The sequence below is a fragment of the Typopeltis vanoorti genome, chromosome 5 (assembly GCF_054136105.1).
Source record: "Typopeltis vanoorti isolate ZY-2024b chromosome 5, IOZ_Tvanoo_1.0, whole genome shotgun sequence".
Lineage (NCBI taxonomy): Eukaryota > Metazoa > Arthropoda > Arachnida > Uropygi > Thelyphonidae > Typopeltis > Typopeltis vanoorti.
Genome location: NC_143553.1, coordinates 125,497,259 through 125,520,584, shown reverse-complemented (window position 1 = coordinate 125,520,584; position 23,326 = coordinate 125,497,259). Strand labels below are relative to the sequence as shown.

At 37.4% G+C, this 23,326-nt stretch overlaps 1 protein-coding gene across 1 annotated transcript in view; it reads right to left on the bottom strand.

The window, feature by feature from the left end:
- The window catches only part of LOC150106792 (uncharacterized), a 46,196-nt gene extending 23,073 nt beyond the window's left edge, over positions 1 to 23,123 (bottom strand). Inside the window, exon 1 of the mRNA XM_090392705.1 lies at positions 22,898 to 23,123. Within this exon, the coding sequence (XP_090248831.1) occupies positions 22,898 to 23,056 (159 nt within the window). The 5' untranslated portion in view covers positions 23,057 to 23,123. The remainder of the gene's footprint in view (positions 1 to 22,897) is intronic.
- Between the last annotated feature and the right edge of the window lie 203 nt (positions 23,124 to 23,326).

The window sequence follows — 23,326 nt, the reverse complement described above, 5'->3', positions numbered from 1 at the left end:
ATGCAAAAAAAGATCAGAGAACCAGAAAAGTTCAAGTATCATAAAGAACTAGAATATACTCCTCACAGTTAATGCCCTCAACCAGAGAGTATTTATCAGCTGGTATTGATAATGCCCTCAGGTTGAAAAGATCTACATTCAAATCCTGTTTAGGATGCAAAGAACCTTTACAAGGACTTTTCACCATAAGCTGAAAAGCACTACAGGTGGAAGAGTTTTCCTCCCAGAAACATGTGATTTTCATTCCAAAACAGGAAAAGTGGCAAGAGAACACATGCAATTATAATAAATTGTCCTTGCCTTATTGCTTTGGCCATAATCCCAAAACAAAAACATCTAGAAAATATCACAGTAATTCAAAATATCAAGGAAAATATTTCGGCTCAATGCACAAAACAAGGACAGCTGCTACAGGAAACAGCAAACTAGCAGTTTGCTCTTTCCTGTGCAAGATATTCCATCCCACAAAGCACAGAGGAGTAAATATCACTTGCTATTGATGAAAGCCCACCTTCAGAAGTTCCTTCCCTCCTCTTACCCTTTCTCTGCATCAGCTAAAAGCAACCTTTAGAAATGAAGAAGAAGAAACAATAACAAAATCCCAGAGCACAATAAGAAAGAACAGGAAATTAATTCTTTCAACAGACTGCAGAGGGAAACAAGGAATTTGAGTTTCTAGAATTCTCACATAATGAAAAGGAAACAGTTTTTCTTCCTCACATAGAATACCCACTAAAGAAGCAACTAATTTCGCATCTTATTCAAGAGAGTTTGTATCTTTCTCAAAAAAACTTTTACTGCATATGACTGCACTACTGATATCAGTGACCTAGCTGGACTTAAAATCCTATTAGCTGAAAAATAAAATAAAATAAAGCAAATAAATAAGTAACAAACCCTCAGCTACCCCCTTCATTTCTTTGACCACAGCCCAGAAACTGTCATGCAAGAAACGAACTTACATTCCAATCAAACACTTTCTGAATAGTAGAAGCATGTCAATATACACTCCACTACTTCTGCCATACAACTGAGTGGATGAGGAATCACAACTGGAATCCATCAGAAAAGCTCATTAAGCATACAAATCACTGTTTCCAGTGTGCTTGCAGGCATTAAAACTCTCACCAGGACGACAATATAAGCAATTAAAAGTGGGTGCGTGATCTGTGAAAGAAGTTATCAATGGTGGAATGAATGACATTGAGCAACAAGGGTGTAGGGAAAGTGGTATAATGGTGGTGAATGATGCAGCATAGAGTAGGTAAATCAAGGAAGAAGTGAAAGATGGTGGAACCGTAGAAAAATGACAACTGAATGATAAAAAGAAGCTATTAAACACAGTTGAAGATGTTAGAAAAGAACTGGTAAGGTTGAGGAATGAATTGAAGAAAGTTGAGGGTGCAGAGATAGGACATTTAGAAGAGCTTGAGGTGTTAAGATGGAGCAGGTGTCAAAGATATGTTTGAGAGTAGCACCAACAGAGTGATTAAAGCAGGATTTCTGAGTGTTGCTAGACAGTGAAGCAGAAGAGTGTGAGAGGGAATTGTGAGTGTGCTGTTAAGGTATGACAGTAAAGAGCTGATGACATGAGCAGTGATTATGAATGGCACAATAGCTAGAATGCGCAGAAAGACTTGAGTATGTGAACATATGGAATAAATTTGAAGGTAGGAGAGTTGTTTGCTGCAGATGATCTGCATTTGCAAGAAAGCAGAAGTGTAAAGTTGGTAGATTGTTTATGAGAGAAAGTGAGTGTGTGTGTGTGTGTGTGTGTGTGTGTGTGTGTGTGTGTGTGTGTGTGTGTGTGTGTGTGTGTGTGTGTGTGTGTGTGTGTGTGTGTGTGTGTGTGTGTGTGTGTCCGTTCGTCCGTCCCAGCAGTAACACTACCAAGAATATACTTCTACGTGCTCCATTGCATACAATGCATATATTACACGTAGCTTATAAGTACTGATTAACATTTATATAAATATTTGCATCAATATTCATATTTACATTTATATTTTTACATCTATATGTACATTATTCTGACCTTTACATCCATTTTTATATTTTTATATATACATATATTCATACTATATAATTCATATAATATCAGTAATTTATGTTACATTACAGCAACTGGAAATTGATCTTATTGGCAAATTTAATTAATTCTGAGTAATACTTTTGGATAAGTCTCTGTTTAGACACTAGCCACTTGTCTCCAGAAGTGATGATATTGTATTAGGGCCATCCTGATGGAGTCCAGTAGCTGACAGTCATAAAGTATGTGATCGACAGTCTGGTGAAGGCACGGACAATAAATGCATGATGGAGATTCCAGGATATGGAATCTGTGTAGGCAGTGTTTTAGTTTTCCATGTCCCATTAGTAGCATAGTCAAACCTGGAGAGTTGGCATGTTTTTATAGCCAGAGTCTGCTTCTGATACCTGGCAAGAATTCTTTTGTTGATGATCTGTTTTTTGATGTTTTCCATTCTTCTTCCCACAAGTTTAGGCTTCTTTCTTCTACAAGTGTTTTTATAGTAGATTTCTAGTATTTTGGTAACTTGTTTATAGCCGTTTCTTTAGCCAGCTGATCTCCTCTGTCTTGTTTCCTGCTAACCTAGTATGCGCATTCACCCAACAGAACTTGATTTCCCATCACAATAGAGTGATATTCCAAACCAGATTTCTTGTTTGTTCTATTAACGCTATATGATTGTTCTAGTTTTTTTTATGGTAGCTATAATGCTTCTACTATCACTGTAAATTGTTGCTGTCTTTTGATGAGAGGTGTTGAGTTCTAATTCCCAGAGATATGTAAGTGAATGAACTATAGCAAGTTGTTCTGCTTGGTTGTTGAAACAGAGATGATGCAGTCTAGAGCAGCATTCGGACACACACACACACACACACACACACATATATATGTGTGTGTGTGTGTTCTCTTTGCTGGGTGAGGCAACCTACTGTAGTGAGGTGGACGTTTGTAGCAATTTAAATCAATGTTGGAATTTTCGTTATATCTTCTGGAAGTGACTTCATATATAAGAGAGAATTCTTGCATTTTCAGGCAGATTGGTGTTAGACCAGCAATAATGCAAGCTGCCTCAAAAAATATTGTCCTGTATCCTTTAATTATACTATGGCTATAAAGCATTGAACTCTGTTTATCTTTTGTCAGTTTGTCTTTGATTTTAGTGCATGTTTCCAGGCAGGTTCAGCATAAGATATCAGTGGTAGTATAGCTCTGGTATATATTGATTTCAGTGTTTGTTGGCCTTATCCCAAATTAACCCTTGTCGACTTAGCTAGAAGGTTTGCTATTTGTAAGCTTTTTTTTTTGGCAACACATGAGATGTGCTTGTTGAAGGTAAATTTTTCATGTATTGTTACTCCTAGCTATTTTAGCTCACTGTCTACCTCGAGAACTTCCCTGTTCAGGAAGACTGTTACAGTCTTCCTGAACAGGGAAATTACACGTGAGAATTGCAGAGTTGGCACGTGAGAACAAAGTTACCTCCAGCAGCACCAAGTCCCAACTCTGCAATTTTAAACAGTTCTTCGTTGGCCATGACTTCTAACTATAAGCCATCACACCTGATGAGAATTATTATCATCGGTGAAAGCTATGACTTTTGTTTCAGTAGTGAAAGGAAGTCTTAATAGTAAGTCATACTGGATGTTCCAGATGTCAGTTTAAATAAATAAATGTGCTCAGCTAATAAATGTGATTTTTTAAAATCAAAAACATATTAATGCCTCCGTAGTGCAATTGGAAGAATGACAGTACGCACCCTTCGATTAGAAAAGGTCTAAGTTCGATTCCTGTTGTGACGGGAGGAATCTTTATATGAACTTTTTCATTTGAAGGTGAGTTAGCCGATCTCATATGGAGGTAGCAGGGTTTCTTCTCCCGGAAACTCGGGTTTTTCATCCTGTATACAGACAAATTGGCCCTTCAGAACACATGCAATTTACAGACAAAAAATACTGGCTGTGATGGGTGTGAGCAGTAGATGACGATGTAGATCAGGCGTTCCCAACCCTATGCCCGTGGTCACCATGGCACCCGTCAACCAATTTGTGTGTGTGCCCACCGCTGTTCAACCGTGTGCCGTATAGTTTGAAATAATCATGTGCACATCATGCAACAATTCATGGCATGCTATATGACGCATGCGTTAATAACACGAGTATTAAACGCATACAATGTAAAGTAGACACGCATTCAAAGTTGTTCATTATCTGTTGCTAGTTATATGCGCATAATTTTAATAGTGTTTTGTACTTAAATTTTTGAAATATTTTGATTTTTTAATCCTAAAATGAGTGAATCAAGTAAAAGACAACGAACCTATAATTTTAACACTGACTGACTACCTGATTGTTTCGTTAATTTTAAAGATAATTGTCCCAAAGATGTTCGATGGGATTGAGGTCTAAACTCTGAGCTGCTCAGTCCAACACTTCAATGTTTTTTTGTGGAAACCATTCTCAGACATGCAGTACAATACAGCATGGAGCATTATTATGCTGAAACACATGCAAGGGTCACTGCCATACTTCCACAGCATTGGAAGCATGAAGTTGTACAGGATGTCAGGTAGCCATCAGACGTCATGGTTTTGGGCATGTCCACCAATGGATCAAGCCCCATCCAACTGAAACACTCCCCCCCCCCCTCCAATACCATTACTGAGCCTCCACCAAATTTGACAGTTGGAATGATGCAGTCCTGTCAGAACCATTCCAAACATCATCCATTGGATGTTGCAGAGTTTGTTTCCTGTTATATTATATAATGCTTACTGGTGACCCACAGTGACAGTGTAAACTGTGACAATTTAAGAGTTGTTATTCAGAGTTGCAACAGTTTGAAATTTGAATATCAGATGTCTGACACAGTAACTTTAAGTGTCTTTGTGTCATTTTGTTTGGTTGCTAACAACTTGCACTGGAATGTTTAGTGTGTCCACTTTCAGTTGATGAGATATCTTGCGAGAAATATGCTTGTCATGGTGTAGCTTATATCATACATTGAAATCCCCTAGATCTACACTTGCTGTATAGAAAACAGGGCCAATTCAATTTTCTTGCCTGGTAAACTACTCTACTTCTACAAGTATTTAGGCTTAAGTGCTGGTTTACACTCATAATACAGTTTAATGGAATGCACAAAAAGAAATAATTAAATTCTTGGGCCTCCTGCCCACTCATCATAGGATTTTAGTCTTCATACAGTCTAATTTCATTTCTTCCACGTATTTCTTGTGTGTGTTTTAGTGTTGTTGTTACAATTTAAGCATTATATTCCTGAAGATGTTTCTGTGATGACAGAGATGAAATATTTAAATGATTAAACCTGCTGTTTAATTATTTCTCTTTGTGCCTGTAGTTATTCCATTAACTACTGCTATTTATCATCATTATGATAGTTATACCCATGGAGTCAGAAAACTCATCATGGGAAATCCATTTATTGACACACTAGCCATCATTCACACAATACCTATCATACTTCTTAAACTCATTCACTGATGAAGCACCCACCTCTAGCATTCCTTTCACGACCCTCTAAGCAACAAACCTAGTCCTAACACCATTGCTAACGGCACTCTACCACAACTTCCACTAGTGAACCTTTCTTCTCTCCCTTCTTGCCATCTACTGAAAAATGTCTTCAATGTCAATCCTATAAAATCCCTTTAATAACTTAAATGTTTCTATCATGTCACTTCTTTTTCTTCTATCAGCTAATTTTTGAAGTAAATAGACCATCAATCTATTCTCATAGGTAGCATTCCACAGACCTGCCACTATCTTTGTCACTTGCCTCTTGATCCTCTACATAATTTCATCATTGCTACGGAATCCAGATCTAGGAGGGTGGTCTGAAAAGTTCCCAGCCTCGTCCATAGATGGCAACACTATCGGCAAGATTTTTTTTTCTGAGTTGGTATATCATAAATATCCATGTGAAATTGCAAGTCAAGTAGTTTGCTTTATACAGCTGTCTGAAGCAAAAGTGTTGTCTGTATCCCTTGAAATGGATAAAATTGAGTATCGTGCAGTTATAAAATATTTTGTAAAAGAAGGTTTAACGCCGAAAGAAAGTCATTCAAAGTTCATAAAAGTTTATGGGCACTCTTCTCTTTCATTTTCGACAATTAAGAAATCGGCTGCCGAGTTTAAACGTGGCTGTACCAGCCTTGAAGATGATCCATGTAAAGGATGTCCAAAAAGTGTAACAAGACCAGAAATCATTGATCAAGTGCATAGAAGGGGACCTATCGTTCGATGCTGTTGGCACACTCTCCCTCGATGAGTCTTTGGACTCCCTGGAGGTGTATAATAATAATAATAATAATAATAATAATAATGATATGGTATTGAGTCAAAGTGAGTGAAATGGCTGAGACTATAGGCATTTCAAAAGAACATGTAGGATATATTTTGCATGAAGAATTGCAAATGAAAAAGCTTTGCACAAGATGGGTGCCACGCTTGCTTGCAGCAGATCAAAAACACACTCGCATGAAAATCTCTGAACAGTGCTTGGAGCATTTTAACAAGAATAAAAACTGATTTTGTGCATCGATTTATTATTATGGATGAGACTTGGATTCACCATTACACGCCAGAATCCAAACAGTAGTCAAAACAGTGGACAGAAGCCAGTTGTTCAGCGCCAAATAAGACAAAGTTGGTTCCATCAGCAGGAAAGGTCATGGCATTGATGTTTTGGGATGCTAAAGGCATTTTGTTTATTAATTATCTTTAAAAGGGTAAAACAATAACCGGGGAATATTATTCCAATCTTTTAACCAGACTAGACAAAAAAATTCGTGTGAAAAGACCCGGTTAGCAGAAGAAAAATTCAACTTTCATCATGACAATGCACCTACCCACAAAGGTGTTTTGGCAATGGGAAAATTAAGGGATCTGCACTATGAATTGTTGGAACATCCACCTATTCCCCAGATTTGGCTCTCTCTGACTTTTATCTCCTTCCAAAACTAAAACTCTTTCTCGCTTGTCATCGTTTTTCTTCAAATCAAGAAGTGATTACAGCTGTAGAAGGGTATTTTGCAGATCTTACTGAGAACTACTACAAGGATGGGATAATGGCACTGGAGCATCGCTGGAATAAATGTATTAGTCTTAAGGGAGATTATGTTTGAAAATAAAAATAATTTTGAAATTATAAATTTGTTTTTTCATTGTTAGGCCGAGAACTTTTCAGATCACCCTCATATATGCAGTAGTCCAGATGTGGCCTTATTAAAGCCTTATATAGGAGAACAATAACCTCTTCAACAACCATGTAATCTGATGAAGTGCTGTTTTGGTTACCTTGGCAATATGCCCTCTAAAATTCAACTCCCTTAGTTTCCTGCATCTCAGTTCCATCAATATGGTGCACAGCTTCTGATCTCTTCGCAAAGTGTATCATCTTACACTTGGCCACATTAAATTGGCAGTAATTTACCTTTGTCCATAATGCTAGTCTAAGTTTTCCTGCAGGATCTCTGAATCACGTTCATTTACCATTGATCTTCCCGGTTCAGCATTTCAGCAACCAACTGAATATTTCTTGTCAAATAATTTCCTATATCATTGGTACACAAATTAAACAACAGCAAACCAAGTCCTGAGTCCTGTGGTATACCACTGGTCACTTGCCTTCTCCTGGACTTAACTATTCCAATAAACCACTCTTTGATATCTGTCCCTCTAACCCAAATCACCAGATGCATATCTATCCAATTCAATTTGCTCCAATTTATGCAATAGTCTATGTGGAAGCTTGTCAAATGCTTTTGCAAAGTCTAGTAATATCACTGAGTAGTCATTTCCCTTCTCCAACTCCACTGTCACTTGATTATAAAAAAAAATAAGCAAATTACGAAGACAAGACCTACCTTTCACAAAACCATGTTGTCCCTTATACAGTATCATATTCCTATCCACCCAGTCCTGAATTCTGTGTCTCACCAAATTCTCCATAACCACCAATCCTGAGATGATGGTTGACCTATAATTTACTATTTCTGTCTTGGAGCCTCCTTTATGCAATGGTACAATTTTTCCTTATTTCCACTTCATCTTTGGCATGTTCCCACTACTGAAGCTTAAATTACAACTCCTTCAACACCTAAGTTTTTATATTTTGAGCAAACACAACATCCTAATTTATCATTTTTAACTTCTAACCACTTATATTGAATTTTGAAATACGATGCTTGCTTGCTTCTCGTTCCAGCAATCAGGTAAATAATTTTTTTTTCTCTTCCAACTTCTTGCATATTCATTGAATCAATGTGCATATTATCTTCAACTTCATCTTCGACTGCAGTAGAATCAGCAGAATCACTTTTCATTATTTTTTTCTTTCCCAAAAAAATTTAATAAATCTGTCTTTTCATGTTTCACAGGTAAAAATACTTTTACAATTATACAGTTTTTAAATTTATTATAATTTTTAAATTTTAAACACAAACAATTGGTTATACATCAGTGTACCGACAAACACAGAACTAATGTCCAGTGGAACAACACGTTGATGACAGTTTTACGAACATTTGATTGGCTACTGGTTTTACCATACGATTGGCTACCAGAAGGGAGAAGGGTAAACATAGTGCATGCGCTTATTTTATTTTCAAACTTAGGCACATTCGTTTTAGAGGAGTTGAAACAATAATTCCAAATAAATACACTGCCGAACAGACTAATTTTTGTTAGGTTACCATATGAGTTTGTTGCTTAATATATTTAAAAAAATTATGGGGTTTTTTTTTGAATAAATAAAAAAGTAAACAAGACAAACAAGCAGCTCGCAAAATTGAGAAAAATTTAACAAAAGGCTCGTGCGAGCCCCTTATAGCTCACCACTGCTCCTACCTGATTCTTGGTGTTAAGATTGTTAATGCTAAGTTTTCTGATGCCATGATCAGATCCTGCACTCTTGAACCTTGTGTCTCTGTCTCCTCTATTGCATGTTACCTTAAGTAATTATCTCTCAGCAGCTGTATAAATTCCATTTCCTTCCCTGCATGTGACCATTCCTCCTCCCAATCTATGTCCCCATCATTGAAATCCCACATAATAACTACTTGATATCTGCTTGACCTGTAATCATCATACTAATTTCAAAGTGCACGTCATCTGCATTCTCCTGTAGCAGCAGCCAATTGCATATTTAGTCCTGTTGGTCTCTATCTCACACCAGATTAGCTCAAATGCACACTGTCTTCTAAATCCCTCTTCTTCTCATGTGCTTCTAATCTTTTTGGCTTTAAATCCTCTGCTATCATTAGTAAAACCCCTCTCCCCTTCCATTTCCTTTTGTCCTCTCTGAAGACAACCATATCATCCTTGGTCAACCACATCTACTAATGCCTATAACTTTTGGCCAAGTTGTGCTAACCAATGCCAAAAACATCTCAATCTTATTTAGAATATTTCTGGCATTAGTATACATAAACTGCAATATCCCCTCCCCCTTCATCCCACAACCTCCCTTACACCCTGTGTTACTTAGCCAACTAAAGTTAACCTGGGATGCTACATTTTACATCATGTGATCACTCTCCCACTTACTAACTTCTAGGTTGCCTGGACTAATACTCACCTGCATCCTCCCTATACATTCTAGTTTCCCTGACTTCGTACTTCTGAATTCTCACTGAACAACACTTTCTCAAGACTCCTGACACCAAATCCATTTATATGCAAGTCATCCACCCTATATAAATCCTTCCTTCCATCAAACTCACTCCACAAATCCACAAACTCCACACAATCTGCGCCTCATTCACGATCAGCTCGCTGTCTCAGTTCACCTCTATTGTACCATGGTGACAGACCCATAACTTTTATTTTCTCACTTTTCTTTTTTGAATGTATTAGCAACTCTTTCAATGTCTTCTTGCATACCATATTTGTGACCATCTAAATCAGGGGTTGCCAAACTTCTTTGACCCCTTCAAGAGTTTCTTGACTTTTTATCACCCCCCTCTATTTTACTATTACGTAATCATAATAGGACAAGCAAAAAAGACACTTATGTGAGTTTTTAGATTGTTTATTTTATAGTTACGGCGTTTATTATTATTATTATTATTATTATTACGGGCAACTCCAGGGAGTCATTAGACTCATCGAGGGAGGCCCCAAATCATTTTCATCACAACTATTCGACATTCATACAGTATCTATCATACCTCGCCTTAAACTCATTCACTGTCACAGCATCCACCACAGACTCAGGGAGCGCATTCCACTCATTCACTACTCTAAAAGTAAAGAACCCAGCTCTAACACCTTTACTAACCACACTTTTGCCCAGTTTCCATGGATGTCCCCTAGTCCTCCCACAACCAGCCCTGTTCTCAAAAATATCTTCTGAATTAATTTTATAGAAACCCTTCAGTAATTTGAATGTCTCAATCATATCTCCCCTCCTCCGCCTATCAACCAATTTTTGCAACCCACAAATCCTCAACCTGTTCTCATACGGTTCATTCCACAGACCTGCTATCATCTTGGTCACTCGCCTCTGGATCCTCTCCACCTCCTCCCCATCAAGAAGAAACCTAGGTGACCAAATCTGAGCACAGTAGTCGAGATGAGGTCTTATCAAGGCTCGATACAGAGGAACAATAACCTGCTTGTCTCTGCTTGTCAACGTATTCTTCAGCAACCAAGTGATTTGATGAGCTGATTTGGCCACTTTTGCAATGTGTCCCCTAAATTTCAATTCCTTATCCACCAACACTCCTAAATCTCGTGCCTCATCAATTTCCTGGAGCACGGTTCCACCAATGCAGTAAACTGCCTCCCATCTTTTCACCCCAAAATGCATAACCTTACATTTTGCCACATTAAATTGACATCCATTCTCCCTAGCCCAGACCTCCAATCTATCCAAATCATCCTGCAAAATTTTGACGTCATCTGCATTCACTATTGCCCTACCCAACTTCGCATCATCCACAAACAAATGAACTGTTCCTCTCAGATCCTTTCCTATATCATTTATGAACAAATTAAACAGCAGTGGTCCAAGAACAGATCCTTGTGGTACACCACTAGTCACAGGCCGTCTAGTGGACTCTACTCCTGAGTAAACCACTCTCTGATATCTCTCCGTCAACCACCCTCCTATCCATCTCACCAACCCTATGTCCATTCCCATATGCTGCAATTTACTGATTAGAATTCCATGTGGTATCCTGTCAAAGGCCTTAGCAAGGTCCAGCAGAATCACTGTAAACCCATTACCCTTATCCAGTTCAGCCGTCACTGTGTTATAATACGTGAGCAAGTTACTGAGGCATGACCTACCCTTCACAAAACCATGCTGTCCCCGATACAGTATCCCATTTTCTTCTATCCAATCTTGTATTTTCCTCTTGACTATTTTCTCTAAGACCTTGATAATGATTCCTGTTATGCTGATTGGCCGGTAATTTTCAACAGCAGCCTTGGAACCACCTTTGTGCAGTGGAACTATTTTCCCCTCTTTCCACCCCCTTGGGACTGACCCAGTCCTGAGGCTCAAATTAAACATAATGGTCAAGGGCACTGACAATTCTTTGGCCGCTTCACGTACGACACGAGCTGGTATACCATCCAATCCCACAGATGTATTGACATTGAGGTTCTGTAATAGACTAGTTACCTCTACCTCATTCATCACAATTCCAGTATAAGCTGTTGGTTCCTCCATTTCCGCAAAGCCACCACCTGGATGATATACTCTTGCAAAGTGCTCGCTCAGTAATTCCACAACATCGACTGATTCAGTTACCTCCCTACCCTCAGCATTTTTTAAGATCATTCTACCATGAGCATTTTTCCTTTTACTTGCAACATATTGAAAAAACTGTTTGGGATTCTCTTTAGCCTGCATGGCCAATTTCCTTTCGTAATCTGCTTTTGCTTTTCTTACCACCCTTGTTACCATCCTGGCCTGAGCTTTATACTGTTCATGCACCTGATGGTCACCCTTCTCCTTAAATTCCCTCCACAATTGTTTCTTTTTTTGCAGCTCAAGCTTAATAGTGTTATTCATCCATTTAACCCCTACCTGATTTATTATTCAGACTCTTGGTATACAGTCAACCATTACCTCCTGCAAACAGTTCTTAACCACCTCCCATGCACCATCAACATCCAGCCCTTGCAGTTTTACATGCCATGGCATTGAGCCAAGCACACACCTAAGCTTGTCATACTTACCAGCCCGGTAATTCCACATATACCCTGTCTTAATTGTAAATTCGACTCCTTTAGCCACCTCCCAAGTCATGACCTTATGGTCACTCTCACCAATTGGTGGCAACATGGTCATGTTCGTTACAGCTACATTCTCAGTTGCAATTACTAGGTCCAGCACTCTCTGCCCCCTGGTATTTTCCAATACATGTTGCCGTAGATAGTTGTCCCTTAATAACTGCATAAAATCCAATTCCTTCCTCCCATGTGCCCTCTCCTCTTTCCAGTCAATGTTACCATAATTGAAATCACCCATAATAATTACCCTCCTTCCATTCATTTCTTCTATTTGCTTATGCATACTATTCCCACCATCCACTCCATCACCCGGTCTATAGCAGCACCCAATTGTATATTTTGTTCTGCTAGATTGTATCTCACACCAAACAGCCTCAAATGTGCTTTTTTCCCCATCCTGCAGTTCAAATTCTATACTCCTTGGCTGAAGCTCATCAGCTATCATCAATAACACTCCTCCCCCCTTTTTATTCACCCTGTCACTCCTGAACACGCTATACCCATCGCATTCAATCCCACTAGCTTTATCATCCTCTGTCAGCCATGTTTCACTAATACCGACAACCTGTGGCCTGGAAGTGCCAACCATGGCCAAAAACTCTTCCTTCTTGTTCCTAATACTCCTGGCATTAGTGTACATGAATCGCAGAAGCCCAATTGTCCCATCCCTACTTTGATTCCTTATACTAATTATCCCATTCTGATTTGTTGTCCGTCGTACTCGCCCGGGCGTAATATACTCATTCATACACTTAACTGCCCCCCTTAAAGTCTGCATATCTACTCCCCCCCCCCTCTTAATAAATCTAGTTTCCCTGAGTCTGTACATCCACTTCCACATCATTCATCAACACTCTTTCAAGTCTCCGTACACCAACTCCATTCAAATGTAACCCATCCATCTTATATAAGTCCTTTCGCCCATCGAACTCATTCCACACATCCACAAATTCCACACCACTCTCCATGCATAACTTACAATTATTGTATGTATAATATAGTATATATTATTATATTGGCTTAACGTCAAAGGGATACTTTTGACGTCCTTCTTAATATTACATATTTGATAGGAGGGATAAATAAAATATAAAATTTTAGTAAATTCATCCGTTTATTGGTAAATACGTCATTTTGGCCTACTTGATTGGCCTCCGTAACTATTTTCATGACCTTGCTCCATCTTACAGGTCCTATTCATGTCACTCTTCCCACAATTCACTCTTAATTGCATTGTCATTCAGGATGGAGGTAATCCAATTTAATCTAATTAAATATTACCCGTACAATGATGGCTTATATTTTTCTATTGACCCCCAATTGACCCCTGAGCCCGAATCGACCCCTGGGGGTCAATATCGACCACTGATCTAAATCATTTGTATCAGCCAAAATAAACATCTCTTTCACCTTAATTCTCTGCATCCTTACACCATCATCACTGACATCCTTTGTCTTAGTTCCAGGAATACACAATTTCATTACATTCTCCTCGAGGACTCCTCATATGAATGGCTCTCCATCAAATTTGATCTTTATTTTCATGCATTTGCTCTTTCATACTCTGCTCTCTCTCCTTTTCTTTTCTGCTTCTGTGTCATACCATCCACCAGGCATTTCTTCACTGGTCATTCTCTTCATTTTCCATTGTGTCATTTGTACAGTCACCACTTGCAACACTAATTACACCAATCACATTATCATATTTTTGTCTTTCAACCCACCGCCATTACTCTTCTTACTCTCTTCACACTTATGACATTTGCTAATGAAACACTTTTGACAAACACGTTTCCTAGCTTCGTTCTCCCTTCAAGTTCACTTCCCAGTTCATCATATATTCACTTGGTGGATATTTGTACCTGAGTAACAATCCTTATCTATGGTTAAAAATGGACATTTTTAACCATAGATAAGGATTTGTTTACTTCTGGTACATTTTTAATGTAATTTTGGTCTTTTGTTTAAAAATATTAATATTTGCCTTATATCAATATACCCAGATTAGATCTCAAAAGGTGTCATGGATAGTGTAAAATACATTAAACAGGCTAAGTGGAGATGAGCCAGCCATATTGCCAGATGCAATGACAGAAGATGGACTACAAAAACAACAGAGTAGAGACCAATTGATGGAGCAAGAAGAAGAGGAAGACCGGGAAGATGGAGGGATGAATTGGAACAAGTTGCAGGAGTGAGATGGATGGGAAAGGCAGAAAATCAAGTGGTCTGGAAAACCATGAGGGAGACCTTTGTCCAGCAGTGGGCAGAACCAAAAGGTTGAAGAAGAAGAAGATATCAATGTTATTATACACATCCTATTCTGGAGCTAGTTATTGAATATAATTTCTTGGCATCTTTAATTTAATCCAATTTGGGAATTCATCCCAACATAAAATATATATATATATATATATATACACACACATATCAATTATACATATTTTATCCTGTTAACTTTACCTCACACCAAACAGCCTCAAACATATTGCTTATACTTCTACCACCATCATTTGGGATTTAATAAAATAAAAACAGACAAATTCAAAGTACAAAAAAGAGTCGTGCAGGGTTATCCACTTTCACCAAATTAATTTACCATCCATCTCAAAGAAATATAGAAAGAAAAGAATGGGTGGGGGGTATTGATTATACCCGATGAACTGCAACAAGAGAGTACAAGTTTAACTGCAGGCCAGTGAAAATAGTATATTTGAGACTATCTGGTATGTGATTGAGGCCAGCAGAACAAAATATACAGTTGGATGCTGCAATAGACCAAGGATGGAGTATGCATCAACAAATAGACTCAATGAGTGGAGGACAGGTAATTATTATGGGTGATTTCAACTATGGGAACATAGATTGGAAGGATGAGAGGACACATGGGAGAAAGGAAATGAAATGTATGCATTTACTAAAAGGATAATTACCTGAGACAGCATGTATGGAATATACTAGAGGTTTGAGAGTGCTTGATCTAGTAAATGCATCTGAGAATTTGTCCATAACAAATATGACCCCATGTTGCCACCAATTGGTGAGAGTGATCATATGGTCTTGACCTGGGAGGTGGCTAAATATGTGGAATTTTCAATTAAGACGAGATATATTGTAAAAGTTCGATGCAGCAGAAATTTTCATTCGCCTAACGCAGCGACCTTTTACTGAAGGTCAAACCTAGAGAACGTGTAAATATGTTTATTGTATTATCTCTTAGTGTTGTTTATAGAATATGTACAACCCAACAGGAATTAGTTTACTCCTTACAAAAACAAAGCATGTAAAATTTAAAATGCCAACGGTAACACGGAGCAGTCGGGAGCTGTTTGATTCCTGTCTGCATAGTCAGTCACAGGTGGCCTTCAAGGTCAGAGCAGAAAGGAATGAGTGAAATCAAACAGGAGTTCCGCAGGCCGACTGAATGGGATTAAGAACATAAGAGAGGATAGCAGCGAAAGTTCCAGAATCCACTATTGGATTAGTAACATGAAAGGAGATAGCGGCGAAAGTTCGAGAAACCAGCTATCACGTGATATTGTAAAGGGGATCCAAAACTGAACCCAAGGCATGGAATATGAGGGAGATATAAGTGAGGAACTGGGGAGTGATAGGAATCGACACCCAGAGAGATAGTCACCTAGTGAGTGAACCAGGAGGAGTTGCTGGCCAGATGCAGAGAGAATCTGATGGAAGGAATCCGGAGGTCGATCTGCCATAAAGCCGTTCGAGTCTAAAAGCACGGATGTCCCGAGGCGAAGGAGGGAGAACGAACTGTCCAGATGCTATTCCGATCCTACAGTGTCTGTGAAAAGCCGACGATCATAATCTCGCCCGAGGTTTTCCACACCGGGAAGTTGTCCCTCGCACCCCGCTTGCTGACCAGACGAAGCCGCTGGTACTCCGTGAACTTCGAGGTTAAGGATCCTAAAGCCCAGAGCGAAAATAGGAACATCAGACGCCATGACTGATAGAAATAGCCGATGCATCAATAGAAGAACATTTCACATGAGTGTGATATCATTCGTTATAAGTTACATGTGCTGTAAGAAAGATATAATAACTGACTGTTGAGATTTATAGGATAGGATAGCCAGAAAATAACTAATGCGCTCTTTGTCATAGAAATTAATAGTTATGTGTAGAGCGGAGTATAGCTAATTCCTGAAGAGTTACATGGGTTTTAAGAGTGATCTGTAACTTGTAAATAGTTAAGTCTGTGTTTTGATATAATTGATAAATTAATGTATATGTTCTGATATTATAGATGCAGTTTAAACTAAGGTACTAAAATTCATGTGATAAATTAAGTAACATAAGTTAACTGAGTGACTGGAAAGGTTTGACATGTATTTTAATGAATTAGGTTATTTGTTATTAATATCTTGTTATTGTTGTGATACCAGGGGATGTGACGTGTGAGATATTAGCTTAGAAAAGTTTTATCAATTAACTGAATAATCAGAATAAGACATATTTAGATAAAACTGCATGAATTTGATTGATTTGAGATTTTAGAGAGGATAGTTCCCTTGTGCCTTTTGTATTGTATATTTCTAACTTAGCATTCATTAAATAAGTCCTTTGAATTTTTACAAAAATTTGTTGACTGATCTTATTTCATCACAATGCATTGATCTGAAATAAACCGAGCCTGTAAGCAGGTAATCACTAGAATCATATTAGAGAGAGATGTCACGACTGTTAAGACCTTTTTTGGAGATTTTGAAATTTGGTTAAATCATAGTCTGCCAGAAGTTTTCATAATTTCTTGTACCAATCTTGGGACATGGAGGCACAGTCGGAAATTAATATAAATATCCATGGTTCTCAGGTATAAGAAGTACTGAATCACTGAAGGTAGTAAAATGTAAAGGGGCCACGAGTGAATTGTAAGAAAAAGAGTATAAACAGGAAAGGAAACGATAGAACAACAAGAAAGAACAATCAAATATTACAATATGTGGAATTACAGGGCTGGTAAGTACGACAAGCTTAGGAGATTTGCTTGGATCAGTGTCATAGCATGTAAAACTGCAAGGGCTGGATGTTGATAGTGCATTGGAAGTGGTAAAAGAGTGTTTGAGAGAGGTAATAGCAGACTGCATACATAGAGTCAGGAGAGTAAATCAAGTGGGAGAAAACTGATGAATATCATCATTAAGCTGGGGCTGCAAAAAAAGACAATTGTGGGAATGTAAGCAGAAAGGTGACCTGCAGGCACATGAACAGTACAAAGCACAGGCCAGAAGGGCAACTAGTGTGGTAGCAAAGGCAAAAGCAAATTATGAAAGGAAGTTAGCAATTAGGCTAAACAGAATCCCAAACAATTCTTTCGATATGCTGCAAGTATAATAAAAGAAAGAATGTAGATGGCAGAGTGATTTTAAGGAATGCCGACTGAAGGGAGGTAACCGAGTATATCATCCAGGTGGTGATATTACAGGAATGAGAGAGCCAAAGACTAATACAGCTGTGGGATTGGATGGTATACCAGATCAAGTTTTACGTGAAACAGTGAGGTAACTGTCAGTTCCCTTGACCATATTGTTTAATCCAAGTCTCAGCTCTGGATTAATCCCAAGGGGGAAAATAGTTCCATTGCACAAAGGAGGATCCAAGACCGATGTAACAAATTACTGACCAATCAGCATATCAGGAGTTGTTTGTTGTCAAACTGTGGGAGAAGTTGGTCAAGAGCAAAATACAGGAATGGATAGATGGAAATGGGATACTGTATGGGGGTAAGCATGGTTTTGTGAAGTATAGGTCACGCCTCCGTAACTTGCTAAAATTTTATAAAACAGTGACAGCTGAGTTGGATAAAGATTTACAGTGATACTGCTGGACTTTGTAAAGGCCTCTGACAGGATACCATATGGAATTCTAATCAGTAAACTGCAGCACATGGGAATGGATACAGGGTTGGTGAGATAGATAGGAGGGTGACTGATTGAGAGTTATCAGAGAGTGGTTGATTCAGGAGCAGAGTCCAAAAGAAGGCCTGTGACTAATGGCGTGCCACAGGGTTCTGTTCTTTGACCGCTACTGTTTAATTTGTTCATTAACGATTTAGGAAAGGACCTGAAAGGAACTGTTCAGTTAATTGTTGATGATGCAAAGTTGGATAGAACAATAGCTAATATAGATTATGTCTATTTTGCAGGATGATTTGGATAGATTGGCAGAGGGGACAAAGGAGAATGGATATCAGTTTAAGGTAGCAAAGTGTAAGGTTATGCATTTTGGGGTGAAAAGATTACCAACTGTATACCACATTAGTGGAATAGCTCATCAAATTAAAGCAGCTCATCAAATCGGTTGGTTACTGAAGAGCAGTTTGATGAGCAGAGACAAGCAGGTTATTGTTCCTCTTTATCAAGTCTTGACAAGACCATCTTGACTAATGTAGCCAAATCTGGGCAACAGGGTTTCTTGGTGAGGAGGAGGAGAGGATCCATCTTATAGTGACCAAGTTCGTAGCAGGTCTATGAAATGAACCTTATGAGAACAGGTTGAAGATTTGCAGTTTTACAAGATTAATTCAGAGGAAATTTTTCAGAACAGGTCTGGTGATGGGAGAACTAAGGGCCATCCATGGAAACTGAGAAACAGTGTAGTTGACAAGGGTGTTAGAACTAGGTTTTTTTGCTTGGAGAGTAGTGAATGAGTGGAATAGGTTGCCTGAGTCTGTCATACTCTGCAATGTTGGATAGTTCTTGACATCATGTTTAGGGCTTACCTCAATGAGTCTAAGGACTCCTTGGAGTTGCCCATAATAATAATAACAATATGCAAATCCATAGCTGAAGAATCCGGTCTACAAACAAATGCCATGAATATCAACCACGTTAAATATGCAGACAATATTATCATCATTCTTGCAGAATCTAAAGTGCAACTGGTAAAAGCAAATTATGAAAGGAAGTTAGCAATTAGGCTAAACAGAATCCCAAACAGTTCTTTTGATATGCTGCAAGTAAAAGAAAGAACCTCAATCAAGTGTATTTCAATAAACTTAGAAAATCATATACTTGATCAAGTAAAGCAATTTACATATCTTGGCAGTCTCATTTCTCACAACCTTGAAAACACAGAAACAGCAAAACACACACTTAACAAAGTATGGTCTAACATGAATAAATTAAACAAAATACAGAAAAATAACAGCATTTCGAAAACACTCAAACTAAAACTCTATAAAATCATTATTATACCTACAGCAAATATGGAACCAAGACATGGAGACTCAATCAGAAAGAAATATAGAAAAATGCTTAAGAAAAATAAATAAAACAAAAAAAATGACCAATATGCCTATAAATGCATTGTCAATTTAAAATAAATGAATCAGCATTATTAGATTAACACTGTTTAATTAATTTGAATTTAACTGAATTCTTGACAATACTCATAGAAATGTATCATTTTTTGAAATCCTTTCAGACGGTTATCTGACTGACAGTTTAAAGACTATGTATTAAAAAGTTAATGCTTTGCTCTAAAACAGTGTCACCAAAGAAAAACTGGAATATCAGTTTAACTATAAGACATTATATATACAAAAATATGAATGAACATCAGCAAATATGGATAACATACAGACATATTTGGTATTACCCATACTTAAAGGTCACTTGTATTTTTTTAATCATCCCCCAAAAATTAAGCCAACAAACTCTGAAAAATTAGATAAAGAAATTATGGTAATTATTACCATAAAGAAAGTAAAAATGCACGACACCACAATCAGGTTGAATTTACATCTTCAATATATCTGATGACCCTAATGTTACCTTTGCAATACTGTATTTGCTGGATGATAATTTATTATTATTACATAGTGCCCGGACTTCATGGAGTCCAGAGACTCATTGTGGGAGACCCAAATCAACCATCATACACAAAAATCCTACCATACCTCTCCTAAAATACATTCATTGTCAAGGAAATCACAACCTATTCTGGCAATCCATTCCACTCGCAACTCTCTGTGGAAAAAATCTTATCTGCACACACCATACTAACCACACTCTTACACAACATCCATGGATGGCTCCCTAGTTTTCTAACTATTTGTCATGTATTGAAAAATTTCACTTGCAGCAATTTTATAAAACCCCTTTAATATCTCAAAAGTTTCCATCATGTCTGCTCTTTTCCATCTATCGATTAAACTTGGTAACCCACAAACCTTCAACCTATCCTCGTAGGGAGCATTCCACAGACCTGTCACCATCTTGGTCACTTGTCTGAATCTTTCCGACCACCTCCTGGTCTCTAAAAAACCTAGGTGACCAAATCTGTGCACAGTAGTCAAGATTTAGCCAAATCATAGCCTTATAAAAAGGGACAATATCTTGCCTATATTTACTTGTTTTAACAACCACTCCTGATATATTAATTGGTCTGTAGTTTGCTACTCTGTCTTGGAACCACCTTTATGCAATGGTGTTATCTTACCCTTAACATCAGCAACTGTAAAATCACCATCTGAATGATACACTTTTGCAAAATGATCACTCAGCAACTAACTATTTTTTGGTTAAGTCACCTTCCTACCATGAGCATTGTTTAAATTAATTCTACCATAATCATTTTTCCTCTTACTTGCTGAATAAAGAAAAAACTCTTTTGGGTTTACTTTGGCCTGTTTGGCTAATTCTCTTTTGATTTGGCCTTCCTTACCATACTAGTCACGCTCCTTGCTTGCACTTTGTACTGCTCATGAGTATGCTGATCATGTTTTTATTATTATTATTATGTGACACCTCCAGGGAGTCCAAAGACTCATCAAGGGAGAGTGTGCCAACAGCATCGAATGATTGATCCCCTGCCAACTACTAACTGTGCTCAAATGTTAACAAGCTCAACTGAATTTTTTAATATATATTTATATATTTCCTCCACAATGGGTTTTTTTTTGCAACTCTTGCTTTATATCCCTACTCATCACTAAATTCCAACTTGGTTTATCCTACTGCCCTTTAGTATGTAGTCTGATACTGCTGCTACCCTCAAGTAATCTCAGACCACATGCCATGTACTACTGACATTTTTTCCTTGTAGCTTCTCAAGCCATGGCACCTGTTCCAATATGACTCCTGCGTCGGCCTTATAATTGAACATAAATCCCTTCTTGACAGAGATGTGTAACAGATCAGTAAGGCATAATAAATTAAAAAGATATTAAATAATGAATTATTATTTATTATTACAAATTTTTGCAGTTTACAGTTTCATAATCTCAATTATTAAATAAACTGCTAATGTATTACTGATATATATTATTATTTTAGGAATCATTACAAAAAATGTTTATCATTTAAAAAAGTAACATTTTATATTACGCAATCGGAACGTTAAACATTCATTACTTTCGAAACATATAAGTAATGAAAGGATTACCGATTCGTTACACAGTTTGATGCCATTTATAATTTGCAACAGAAGGTGGTGTGTAGGGATAATGATCTCTCTTGAGTATAAATTATAAATTCCAAAACATATATAACAGTAAATAGTAGTTCCTGTGCATCACACGGGAACATGAGAAAAATTAAATACCCAAATAAAAAGGCGCATCTGGGGATAACTGGTTAGAGGAACAAAATAAGAAATGGTGGGGGGGGGGGGGGAATGAACGGGAGGAATATCATAAACGTAACATCGCTGAAATTATAATACGAATGGGATTATAGGACATCACTAGATATACGAGAGAAATTGTTATGGGCAATTTCTCAGCACTTCCCAAACTGGGAGCAGTTAGTTTTGTTCAGGGGGCAGTGAAATAATGAAAACAAATTTAAAAAGTTTTAAGACTAAGTGTGCCACAAATGTGTATGTAAGATGCTAAAAATGTAATATTTGCATTTGATTTTTGCAATATTCGCTGTGTATGTTTTGCATTGAATATAAATACAATAAATATTATAATAATATATGTCTGTATTTCCGACTTTTTTTTTCGATGGGGGGGGGGGCGTGAAATATTTGATTTTTTCCAAAAGGGGCCTTTACATCCATAAGTTTGGGAAGCATTGGCCTATAACAACCTATCTTGTTTTCTGAAATAATGGGGAAACCATCGGTCATGTCATTGATAAGATTATTTCTTTTCTTTTTCTCTGGGAGGAAATAAAAAAACTGTAGAAGAAATCAGAAGATTGTAAGAAGCGCGGAAATGTAAAACGAAGAAATAAGACAAAGAAAAGAAAATGAAATGTAAAGAGAGCCGTTAGCAAATTGCAATTTAAAACAGATTAAAGAAGACAATTATTAAATATATTTAAACAAAACTATGTTAATCATAAAACACACAAGAAAAAACATAACACGATATCAGAATTATTGATTCTGATAATTAATAATTCAAAATTAATAAACAATGTTAATCATCAAACAAAAAAAAACATAACGATATCAGAATTAATAACTGAAATAAATGCAGCCTTTGAAAAATATACACACGAGATCGAAAGCTATTACGTTAAAAAATGTACAATATAGAATAAAATACAAAGAAAACTCATATAGCTAATAATTAGTAATTAAAGCTAGAATAGCAACTTATTGAATTTCTTTTAACAACAACAAAAAGTACCTCTACAAGATCCTCAAAGTCAATATTAGGTTTCGATTTATGTTTCCGATAAAAAGTGATAACTGCATAGGCAGATATTCCTACAGCTATACTACCACCAAAGAGCAGTAAATACTTTCCCCATCCTTTTTCTGAAAACGCCAACATCCACGACGCCATATCCTTCGCACGACTAATAACTTTTACTGAATCTCGTGGCTGAAACAACACATGCTAGGACCCACACTATCCGACAACCATACTACAAAAATTGTCATAAATCCCTCTGTCGGATGCAAATAAATTCAATTTTATTTTCACGCTAATTAACAGATTAACCTACAATGCAAAACCTTTTGCAAATGCCAAATTTTGTGATCATCTCCATCAAAAATTGCCAAAGCAAAATTGCTACGGTTGGATATGTCTGTCCACTAATGCATTAAACTA